General features: G+C 34.2%; 1 protein-coding gene across 1 annotated transcript; it reads right to left on the bottom strand.

Moving 5' to 3' along the window:
- Positions 1 to 10,216: 10,216 nt before the first annotated feature.
- Positions 10,217 to 12,873, bottom strand: LOC113507708. Its single transcript, XM_026890647.1, has 2 exons — positions 12,576 to 12,873; positions 10,217 to 12,166 (listed from the first exon to the last, which is right to left on the bottom strand). Exon 2 carries the CDS (start codon positions 12,152 to 12,154, stop codon positions 10,736 to 10,738), a length of 1,419 nt encoding a protein of 472 aa, XP_026746448.1. The 5' UTR covers positions 12,155 to 12,166; positions 12,576 to 12,873; the 3' UTR covers positions 10,217 to 10,735.
- Positions 12,874 to 13,289: the final 416 nt, after the last annotated feature.

Below are 13,289 nucleotides of genomic sequence, written 5' to 3'. Positions count from 1 at the left end.
CGGTAATCTACTAATGGCCATGGGCTAATTTGATACTTTAATTTATTAGCTTGGTACTCCTTGAAATAACCTGATCCTATACTTTCGTAGTTACATTGGACCAATTCTGTAATATTTTGAGCCAACAAGGAAATATGATTCACGCTATAAACAGTCATCATTAGTTAATTAGTTTATTATTATTATCATACGAGTACATAAACGTGTAATTACAAAGCTTTTAACTATGTTAAAGTATGCATACCGAAGAGGTCAAAGTTCCGGACAACATAGACTGCTGGACTTCGGACAATAAAGGTATTAACAAAACAATAACCTCATGAGGACGCCACGTAGAATTGCGATTTACATAATAACGTACATACAATACTACCTTGCCACTATCATTCCCCATAGTGAAACCAGGGAGCGTTTTTATATTCCCTCAACAAACCAGTATTATTACTCATAGGAAATTATTTGAACAAGAGGTAAGCTTGTTTCATTATGTAAGCACTAAGATTTGCTGCGAAGTATTTATGAGTCTAAAATTTACTAGATTGACAATAACTTGAATCTCATTTAATGCCGTCTAGACGGGTTTTTGCCCTGCAAATGTAGCAGGTGACTGAATTCCTACGAGTAGGAAAAAGCCGGATGCACTAAAGCCACATTTCGAACATAACTTTGTGGCGATGGCAATCCAACTACCTATTGTTTTACACGCCTCTACAAACAAAACTCCTAATGACCACTAACCACTTAGCACTAACCAGGGTATTGTTCTAAAAGCTGTGATTAATCCTAAAAATCTACATCTATTCATAGAAGTCACGCATAAAATACATTAAAAGTTCATGAAGGTAGTTAATATTAAAATAATTACTTTTAACTAGTTTAATAAAGGTTCTGAACTTTGAACCTAGATGCAACGTATTTACGTGAGTTTATATCCGTAAATGATATTTATAATGCGTCGTATAAACGTTCAGAAAAGACTCGGAGAATGGGTCAACAACCGTGCGTTGCATTGTGATTCGAAACGACGCACGTCAGAGATGTCCTTTGACAACTTCGACGAAAACAATATGATAATAAGGATTTTCATTCACCACATCTCACGTGGTTAAAAGCTGGACTGAGTTTATTCTTTCCTGTTTACATTGCGTTGTATTTCCCAAAGCCGGGCAGAGGAATCGTCTAATTATTAAAAGCTTGTCTGACTGTCAATTTCATTAACATTTTGCAAAAAAATATTATAAATGTAAATAAAGTATTCAAATGGCGTCATTGATTCCAATAGTGTTTATCATGTTCACAGTATTTTTTATTAAAATCTGCTTTTACTATTGATCTGACTCGCAACCTCTTATTCACTTTCGCTGATAAAAGAACCTTTCACCGATACAGTGAGCGAAAAGTGAATGCTGTAAATTCGCTACAGGTTACATGTGCATCACAAGTCAAAAGATCGCCTAGAACCAGTCTGCAAGATACTTGTGTCGTCACGTATTATATTCAAGTTGTTTTTTTATATTTATACTGAATGAAAAAAAAATCGAGCTAATTTAAAAGCTCCTTTTCGCTTGAACGAAAGCTTCGACGGTAAAACTATTTTTTAGGCGAACATTTCGTCAAAGCCTTTATCTCGCCCAGACGCACCCACACATAGTACAGCTACGCAGACAGAATTCGGTCGATTTCAATAGAACGCTCTGTCTTCGGGAAGATATGTATGTAAGCATTTTAAACACTTAACGTTTGCAGAGCTTTTAATTTCGTCTACATAACATCTTAATTTCGGAGATTTGTTACTGTGTCGGTTCGTTTGGATGCGATGTGAGCCGAGCTCGTAATGGATGGCGATTAAGTCTCGCGCCGTATAAATAGCAGGAGACACAAATACCCTGGTGTTGCAGCAATTGTGAAGAAAACAGCGACAGCACGTGGCCTGCCTTTAAATATACACGTTTTAAAAATATGATACATTAATACGCATGGAGATAATTGTTTAAATCTATTGTATTTTCTTTCCACTGACGATTTTTAAGGGAAATATCTGTATGTAGGTGTTAATAATTACCTCGAGCTCCATCGTCCTATAAGAAATTAATCAGCTAACAGCTTTCTGTACATTCCGGCCTATTATGTAATAAAACAAATATTAACTTTCTATTTCGTTAAAGCTCTAAAGACACCAGACAAAATCTGTCATAGAAAATTGGATTTATAATAGATTTAGATTTCGGATAAGCCTTTTCGTAGCGGTTGAGTGCGCCATATCCGCTATTATAATTTATTAATTACAATTGAACTACACGAGTAAAAGTGTGACCTCGTCGTCCTCGAGCGTCGTTATTATATAATTATTTATTAATTCACAAAACTTTCTATGATATTGAAACATCTTATAATGTGACAAATTAAAAAAATCGAATGGTATTTGCCTTTTAAATCCGATTTCATTGTCCAGTAGTCTGATTGATGAAACCGAAACGAATTCACCAAGAGTAGTAAATATCGAGAATTATCGAGCATTAAGTTCGTATCGACAAGGCCCGTAGGGTGATTGAAACACAATCGACAGAGATTCGATCAATGGGAGTTAGTAAAAAGGGTCCATCTATCAAAGGCCCAAATTGAAAGGTCAAAGCTGAGCAACTATGATATTTGACCCAACGTTAACTGTATGACGGTTACATAAGCCAACAAAATATTTCAATCAGTATTTTGTAAAGTTATTTGAGTTGTGTTCATGAACATGACGTGGGTTCATCACATGTGACTAATTACTTTTGGTTAAAAATAAACCTCGACAAACGAGAACATATGGAATTACTTATTTATGTTACTGAAAACTATTTTAGTCTAACGTTTGTACGTAAAGCGATTACCATAGTTACTGAAATCATGACGCACCTAGAATCTAGACTAGAACTGTAAAGTTTTGAAAGAGCCTGGAAAACGGCCTGCTTGAAATAAAAACTTGATTTTGACATCATTTTTTAGTAAAGGTAAGGATAAGGTAAGCATATTAACAAACTAGCTGTTGCTCGCGGCTTTGCTACTAGGGTGATAACTGTAAAATCACCCATTATACACAATTATATTATACCCTCTTCTATTACAAACTCGGATAAAAGTAAACTATGTATTTATCCATAGTGGCACACAAATTTCATCGCAATCGTTCCACGCGTTTGGGTGTAAGGATATAAATAACATACGATAAATTTTGTCGTATAAAATCTCATACCCTGAAACGACTTCAATAGTATTATTTGTGCAATCATCTTGATGAAATCTATTGAGAGTGGACTATAAATCTACATCAAGTAACGATGCAGAGAGCAATCATGTAATTCAAACTGCAAAGGACTATTTGCAATTTCATCAATTGCTTATATGCCTTCTATATAGGCGCAGTTATTTAATTAGGAACTCCGGTCGGAGGTATCTCGATATTCTCGTTTATATTGGGTACGTCAGGCGATGCTCGGATCCTTCACGTGACATTAGCGGCACGTAACGAAAGCGAGCACGCGAATCCTTAGAGACTTTCCCCTATTAATTCACTTTCCCAACGCTGTTCCGATTCGTATTTTGCGACGATATCTATTCGAAATGTATTTTAAATAAGAATTTATTTGAAACATTCTGTTTATACGGTATCTTATTATTTTCAGATTATTATTATATTTTTTACGACTATTAAAATCAAATCATTTGTAGTTATAATACGGTTAAGAGAAAACTATTTTCCAATTTGTAAATACCAATTTAAATATATTAGATAATATATTGTGAGTTAATAAAAACTTCATTTGCTGTGAATAATCAAGATCTTCTGAAGTTATTTCAAGAATACATAAAGAACAATTAAGCAGTCTTTTGAGACAGCATTTAAAAGTGATTGTATATGTAGTTGCGTTGCGGTTGAAATTACATGGTAAAAAGAAAGGCTTCTGCGAATGTGCCGGTAATTAGTCACAAGTGGTGTTTAAGGTAAAGTTCAGCGAGAGCCGTGGCTTGAGTGCAAGCTGAGTTCTAACGATGGGTGCCACGTGAGTCACGTGAACAAATACAAACATTACCCTCGACAAGTGAACTGCTGGGCGGATGCATGTTTACCAACTTAGCTTCCGCGTTCTAAAGTAAATATTGTCCCCATAAGGGCAGGGGTGAAAATAGACTTAAACTGCTACTACACTTTGTTATTAACTGCTATCATATTTTAACACACAAAAAGCTTTTAAAGTGAATTTTATGAGCATGCAGTTTCCAGCCCTGATTAGTCAGAAAATAAATAAGATGACTTAAGAACGTAAGTGCACCACAAACTGAGAAACCCTTCCTAATTTTAATTTAATTTTATATAAATCTAAGAAGTCTAGGGTTCTATTCTAATAATAGCTTTTAGGTCAATACAGAGTTAGCCCTTAGCTACGTGCGTCCATCGACTAATACGCTAGTTAATGTATGCCAGAGCTATTAATAATACAGCCTACATTATAAGGGCGCGGGCTCTCTCCGATACTAAATTAGCTGTGCACCAGTTGCGACTACCACAGCCAGAAAAAGTACAGTTTGATCAAAGCCTAGAGACCGACAGCATTTAAAATAATAAATATATTTGATTCTAAATAAATAAGCTACTCATCAAATAATTCAAAAGCTTGCTAACGACAGTTTAATGTACGTAATTATATTATTTACTGCGTCGCATTAGATTAGACTGGACCGGTTTCAACTGCACGCAGCCGAGGTGAATTGCCTCAAAATGTAATGTGAACAGTTCCTGGCAGCGTTCCCAACCGCAGCAACAAATTATGTTATTGTCATTGCACGCAGACTAACAGCTTGTACGACCTTCGGGCTCACACTGGCTGGAGAACGTGGAGTTCCGTTAATTTGTACCGATGCTAAATTAATTCAAATCACGCTCAAGGTTACATCCACGACTTTGTTGGAAAAACAATTAATTAACTAAACGTCACATTAGCCGAATACTTGTCCGCAATATATCGCGTTATATTGACGACAAGGCCAAGGAATATTTAAAAGTTCAATTGGAAACTATGTCCAATGACGCCATGTTTTACCCTTACTAATTAATGAAAATATTTTTAAAAGCTTGATATTGTGGTATTTTTGCTATTCGCTTGCTATTTTATGCTCTCGGATTACAAATTGTATTATTCATAATGCAAGCAAAACAGAAATCTCAAATTGCTCAATAAAAATCTTTTGATCATGAAGGTTCGCAATAAACTTGTTATGTTTCTGCTTACTTGATCTGAAAATTATTTCTAAGTAGGTAGTCATTTTCATTACATAAAATACGAGTTTACTATTTTAAAAATTGGTAAGGGCTATATCCGTAAGGCCGACTGGGTAGGTTAAACCGGGTGTATTTTCGGTGCTTTAAGTGTCCCAGTGATATTTACCATCTAGCATTGTCTGCCAGCTCAACTATTATTGGTGTCTCCATTTCTGACTGAACTGTGATCTTTCGATGAGATACGCAGCTGCGTACTTAAACTTTCGAGTTTCTTGAACTACACTGAACTATTCGTACACAGCAATAAGACGTAGCTACCTCTAATCCTAATATAGGCAACGAAAGCCATTTGATATAAGCAGATCTTAAGCAAATATCCTTATTAAACACATCAATACAGTTATAAATTACATTCATGCACATTTTATTGCAAATCTTTCGAAAACTGGGCCAAGAACAGCATTGAAACAGTCTGAGTGCGGTTGTGGCGAAAGGAGGATGCATTTATACTACTCTAAAATACTTTCAAGGATATAATGCATTATGTTTCAAAGGATCAAATGTTATCATCATGAAACGTAAGGAGTTTAAAAATGTAACTAAAATTATTTGTAAGTGTAAGTTGTTTATTGTGTCTTACTAAACAACGGTACTAGTACGTTGTGAAAGTTATTAATTACTGCCAACATATCAGTGACACGGAATCTAAGCGCGATGTTAATATTTTCTTGTCCAATCAAAGTAATCAATGCATATTTATTAAAATTATCATTCAAATACTTTTGTTTTTGGTGGTTTGAGATTAAATATAAGGTTTAAGTTAAAACAAAACAAGGTTTAAATCATGTTAATATTAATACAAGTATCCTGATAATCAGAACTCATTATAAAGTTAGAGAACTTAGTTGAAAGGGACTAGAGTAAGCTACGTAGCCTTTAAAACTTCATAACCTAGTTCGCTTTTAGTTATACTTGGTAACAATCATAAAATACTCGTATGTGTCTATAATTATTAATCACACAGACATCGCATTTACATGAATCGCTCCAGTTAGCGCAGACGTTACAAATTTTTTCACGTACGTTGCGCAACTATGTATCCGTATGTTAATTATCACTGTCATCGATTTTTTTTAATGTTTTGGTAAAGAATTCTATTATGATTTTCATTGTAGTTGATTCGTATTAACTTATCAAAAGAAACTTTCGTTTCTTTTATGTTAATGCAATAAACATTCCTCTCAATTTAAAAAATCCTTTATTTGGCATCGACCCTGCTTTATTCCTTCTACTGATTAGATCGATCGTAAATAAAGCCTCACTGAAAGAATCCAATTCACTGCTATCCTCTTTTCACGCATTGAAGGGTAACATCGTTAGAGATTACAAGACTTCGCGCGTCCCAATCCGTAAGTGTATTAGCGAAACCTAATCAACAACTTCAAAAGGCGACGACCATACGATTCTTCTCCAAGTACCATTCGTAATAACTTTTGCAATCTCTTCCGCGATGCATGAACTTTGTTTACAGCCAAACTTCGTACTTTCTTGTGACTTAATGAAACATAACTTTATGTACCTATTGTATATAAAGTTGAGGGAACTTTATCCAAGAAACTTGAGTCTTCTGCGCCTAGTAGCTATGTTCAAACTTCTTAATTGAGTTTCTTTATTTTGAAAATAGTCTCAGCAATAACGAAAAAACACACAATACAATTCCCAATTACAGTTTTGCTAGTTTGCTTCTCACTGATGTGTTCAAAGTAATCTACATTTCAGAGGATTTAATGGTTTTGTTTGCAATAACTGCCATATAATAAATAAAGAATATCACTGTCCTCACTATGGGGCCAAAATGCTGTAATAATTTGTCTATTCAAGCATTTCACACTAAGCAAGAATGTTAAAAAAGGTTAAATCTGAGAGAAATCATTTTTAAGAACCATAGTTTATGTCTAAATGGAGTAGAAAAATATAGCTCCCAAATCTTGTTACGGGCGAGTAAGCCTCAAGGTGCGATAAAATAAAACATGCGTAATGCCCCACTTGATTATGAAAGACAAACAAACAAAAATAATGCATCATACATTATGAGAATAGATCTATGATCACTGTTTCTGCAACAACAACAACCAAAAGGCAATGCAAATATATTAAAACTGTTCTATGATGCAATCACTCCTAAATCGGAAAAAAATAGTCCATATGAAATGGTAAATATGACTATCTTTGGTAATCTATATTAGTTAGATATAATACATTCTCTAGATTTCCTAGTTTTAGCATTCCATAAAAGCTTGATGTTGTAATGACTAAAGAATTTTCTGCCGCAAATGACATCAGTTGAATGCGACCTTCCGGTGTGGCCGCTGAGGTGAATAACAACGTGTCATAGACTCTGAATACGACATTGTTACGATACAATTTGTTGCAACGAGATGGTCTATACTGAGATTCAGAGTTATTGTGTGCACGATTCATAGAAAACTAGGATTTTATTACGTTTTAAAATTTGAAATCCGATGGGGTCATTGAGTTCAAAACTAAATGCCCTCCCTCTACAGATTTTTTATAAAAGGAAAGTCTAAAATACCGTGCACGTCACAGGTTTTGACTAATGACTATTTGCTTACTGGACAAAGAGCAACAAATGGATTTAATTTTCTTTGCAAAAAATATACAATACCTTGGAAGCATACAGTAAGTTTGTACGTAAAAGTTAGATAAGTCTTGAGTCCCATGACAAGAAGCAATGATAAAACAAATCGAACGCAAGGAAAGATGGTAATAAGGATTAAAATATTGCTCGCATACACGACTTTGTTGTTATTACCAAGCGTGTTTCCTGCGAGTTAAAATAAGTACATGTAAAAATAATAAAGTGATTCACCAGTTTCCACGCACAATCGACAGGGTACTTGACCTCCCCTTTTCTACTGTATCCGTAAAGCCAAAACGTTTCATCTTGATATAGAAAACTGTTTATTGGTTATTTAACTATAAAATTTGTATACTAAACTCACCTTCGTATACCTGTTTAACATAAACAAGTGTAAATTTAGCTAGCTACGCAAAATAAAGTCAAATATTTGTTTATTAGCTACCGGTTCTTGTAATTATTCGCAATACTGAGAAAACAGCTAATCTTGTTTTAGTTTTTTAGCGCGGAATGTAAAGATATTTATTTCGCTACCACAAAAAGATCAGTTTTTCTTGTTCCTGCATTTAACCTTATGAAGTTGTTTAAGTAGCGACTTAAATGGGCGAGTAAACATTGTATAGCGCAATGTGTTGTCAATTCATGTGACTCAGGCGGGAGTGCTGTAGTAAATTAATACAAGTAATTTGCTTGCGACTGGCGTTCGTTGTTTCTTAGAAGGGTGACAAATAATATAGCCGAACCAAGCGCTAACCGACTAATAGAAAATATGCATTATGATGTTGGTTGACAAACGAATAACCATCCCGTGGGAGAAAAATAAATAGTATTTTTGTTGATACATTTTTATATTATGTGCAGTTTTTTATTACCAATTATAAAATTATTTATTCCGTCAGATTGATATTTTTAATTATTAGACTTATCTGAACTATAAAATTTGACAAAGTAGAATTCAGTGATTTTTTTTTCAAATTGTGTTTATGGTATGTAAGAAAATACACGTAGGTATTTATATTTTATTCAAGACAAGAAAAAAAATTGACAATGTCTATTGCTTCAATGTATTTTAAACTCTTATATGAGGCAGCTATCTCATTAAAAACTTTCATGTATTACATACCGCACGTTTAAACCTATACTGACACTAAACAAAAATCCTCATTTGTGAGGAGAGCAAAAAAACAATTTTCTTTAAAGAAATTTGTACACTGAAAAGAAAAGATGAACAATTTCGTTATTCGATGACAAGGATATTAAAGCATGATATTACATCTCATATTTAAGAGGAAAATAACTAAAAAATTTGAATAGAAAAATATTGTTTTTACCTTATTTGTGTTATAGTGTCAGTTTTACTTTCACATTTTTATTTTTTTATCTCAAAATGTCGTTTTACTCCGACTTTTGAATGGGAATTCAATTTTTAAAGGTTTAATAACTACGAAATTTTAATCTATACTAATTACTTAAAGTACTTTTAATGAAATCTAAAATATTTTCGCGTAAAAAAATTTGACGCTGCAGACTATGCAACAGTTATTGTCATAGGATCAATAAAACAAATGTACGTCTACATAAAATATTTATTAAAAAGAAACGAAATAATTATTAACTGTCTGTTAAATAATTAAAATAAATTTTAATAACATTCTTTTATTTAAGAAACAAAAATAATCTCAAAAGGAAACATCTAAATAATAATTAGGTATCTGTTATTAAACAATCAGTCTAAACTCTCTATGAGGTAACTTCTGTTCTACATTTTAATCAGTCTTTGATTTCAGAAGGGGAAGAAAACAATACTTAAGCTTCGCGCTACTGATACTCTTATATCACATAAAATGTCTTACAAAAAATATTTATCATGCTTGCATCTCGCGGCTAATCTTAATTCACATAATCACACTTGCCTCTCTCGGCTAATCTTAATTCACATAATCAGACTTGCATCTCTCGCTTTTGCAAATAAAACAGGATGTCTTACTGTAAGTTAATATAAAAAAGAAAAAATAATCACAAAATATTTCGGTAAAACGATTCAGCATAATAGCGTGGTATTAAATTACTGTCAATTAATGATCGTAAGTCATTCTTTTTTCTGGAAGTTAGTTCCAGTTTTGCATTATTCAGTTGTTTCAAAGGAAACCCGACACAGTTAATTGTGCGCCTAGACCGTGTTTGTCTACATTGTTCAATCTCATAAAAATGATCTTCTGTAAACGAAGTCTTATAAAATATTTTTATTGCTCCGTTATCTTCTTTGACAAATTTTATTATTTTAATTTCAGATAGTCTAACTGCATCTCCATCAGTATTTTTATTAAACTTAATGCCACATTGCTGAACAAAATCTTTTAAATTATAAAAATCGGAATATGACATAGCGTTGACATTGTATGAATTACCTCGTTTTCTAGCCGTCTGTATTAAAGTAATGTACTGGTCAGGAACGAAAATTGGAGATGATTTAAGAAATTTTTTAACAGATTTTTCTATTACAGAATGAACGTTATCATTTTCATTTTGAGTGTGGCCCGATATTAAAAATTTATGGGTAATGCTCTTAATTGACAAATTAGCTAAAGCATACATGTACAAGCTAAACATAAATTGATTTTTCTGTTGACCACAACAATTGTCAGAATAAAATATAATTTCCAAATTCGGGTCATCGACTGTTTGACATTTTTCTGTAATAAACTTTAAGACGCATGAGCCAATTTCATTGGCTCCTCTCAAAGCATCTACTTCACTCCAAACATAACAATAACTGTTGTCTTTGTTAAGTTCACAAATCGTAAAGTTACATACATTTAACTTTGATTTGTAGTAAAACTTGAGGTCTTACCCATAGGAAGCGGTAAAACCGCCTGTAAATCATAACATGCAACCACGTAACTTTTTTGCCCCTTTTGTTTGTCTTCATTTTTCTCAATTCGACTTAGTTCTTTTTCTGTGTGATGTTCTAGATACTTCAACTCGTTAGTTTCTTTTTCTATTTGACTCATATTTTCGTAAGATGTACAAAACTCGCACATGTCTTTTTTTGGAATAAAAAAGCTGATATTGTAATCTTTGTGAAATATCTTACGATAAGTGTGTATTTCGCCAGCTGGCTTTCCTTCTTCTTCACAGAGTTTTCTATAATCTCTATACAAATCAGATAAACTTTTACCTCCGTCGATGTACTCTCTACTAGTCTGTTTTCTTAAGTAGTGGCTTTCTATACGAGGAATGGAGTCAATATGACTTTTTATACCCTGTATCACTTCATCAACAACTTTTACTTGATTTCCGTGTTTGCCTCTTTTGTCAGATTCTACCATTCCGCTATCACACAACTTCTCTAAGACAGTTCTGATAGGTCTATCATTAATCCCCAGAGTGTTTTTGAAGAATATTTTGCACACCCGTATTTGTTTACCATTTACTGTTAGGTGGAAACCATGCTTTGGTTTACGATTGCTATTTTCTTTTTTGTAACTATACTTTGGTTTGATAACAGTCAAGTTCTTACTGATAAAATCCCGTTGTCGAGTAACACAACCCATTGCCCAATATAAACCAAAAATAATCGTTCTGTCACCATCATTAATTTTATCGAAACATTTCAAACGACATCGTTCTGAACAAGGCGGTCCCATGCTTCTCTGGGGCACATTTTTTTTTGATTTTGATAAAGAAACGTATTCTTTGCCTGAATTACGTAATTGTTTAGCTATTAGCTTTTTAGAATTTATAATACCCTTCCGTTTTTTCTTTGGTGGTAATATTATTAAATTTTCTTGCTCGTTGTCAGAGCTTTCATCGATAATTCTATCAGGGACAGGGTTATAATCAGAATCATTATCGTCAGGTGAAAAATCACCTGCTCTTGAAGAAAGGGTAGAAGACCTAGAACCGGTGCTTAATGATCTTTGTCTTGGTAATTCAGTTTGATTAGTTACATGTTTTTGTAGATTAGATGTGCTTGGCAAAGATTCAAATACTTTTCTTTGTATTAGTGAATTGGCGATGGGACGGTAAATGTTATCTGAAGATTTTATTGACCCCGAAACATAGGAGCCAATTGTAGAAGCAGCGCTACTTGAAGACGAAGAACTGCTCGAGGAAGATGAACTCTGAGAAGATGAGCAGCTTACCCTGCGAGATTTCTGCGAGGTCGATGGTTCTGCGCTATTTTCTGCCTGAAGATCCAGAGCGAGTTTCAACAATTTGTCTCTTCGATGCATTTTAAAAAAAACCTAAAATAATAGAAACACTACATCACTATCAAAAAAAAAAAGATTACGTTTGCAAATTGATTTATTAAAAAAAATATACCTATTATTATCATAAAAGGGTTATTATAATCATAAAGGTCGTAAGTTTATGTTATCACTATGATCGCAAAAGTGACACTTTTGTAATTAATTAGGGTTCATTTATTCTTTGGCAAAATCAATTAAACGCAAAAATGACATTATTCGTAAAATGACGGTCCTTCTTTAAAAACAACTCGATTAAAATTTACCATTTTATAGCTAAATTGACACTAAACAAAAAGTGTCACTTTAGTATCAAACCACTAACTTAAATACAAAGTCACCGTAATGCAAAATGTGAACCAAACAAAAAATGTCACTTTGGAGTAAGAAAAAAATAACTACTTACCAATGATGGCACCGAAAAACTGACTTAATGACCAAAGTGTCGGTTTGTCGCTCAACAACGGTCTATTCTGGTACGGGCGACACGTGTTTTCGTGTTAAGCGTCAGTCTAGCACTGCGCGGGGTGGGGAATTTTGTTTAGTGGCAAAAGAGACTACTGCCATCTAGCAGTAGTTTTTGGCATTTTTAAGAAAGTGTCAATGCGGCTCTTTTTAGTTAGAAATTGATCAACTGATGGCGTTATTATCTCGATATTACGAAATTTTGGATAGTGACAGTTTTGGAATAAGTGTGCGAAATGTAATCAATAAACAAAAATTCATCTAAAATCATTCCCATAATAGATTACCTGACCTCGGCACCATTTTGCACTAAGCGATACACGCTTCACACTGGTTCATTCGATATTCACTGCCACTACAATTCGAGCTTCAATAGATCACTTGCCGCGGATGCGTGCGTGAGTTCGCGGTAACAATCGGTAGCGACAACGAACAATGGAGCGCGGCCGACTCTCGCGGCGTCTGACCATCAAGTGTTGGTGTGAGGTGAGGCAGCGGCCAGCCTCCAGCGAGCCTCCTCATCCGCGTCGTTCCGAGTGCTTCCCGCTGCGGCCCGCGCGGCAACCGCGAGGGGGGCCCTAATCACTTCCAAAACCATTCCAACAAACAATGTCCAGGTGCAAAACTGTCACGCTTAATCTAACCCGACTAATGA

This window comes from Trichoplusia ni, unplaced genomic scaffold (genome assembly GCF_003590095.1).
Source record: "Trichoplusia ni isolate ovarian cell line Hi5 unplaced genomic scaffold, tn1 tig00003081, whole genome shotgun sequence".
Taxonomy (NCBI): Eukaryota; Metazoa; Arthropoda; class Insecta; order Lepidoptera; family Noctuidae; genus Trichoplusia; species Trichoplusia ni.
Note: the sequence above shows the minus strand (reverse complement) of the source record. Positions and strands in the feature narration are given on the sequence as shown.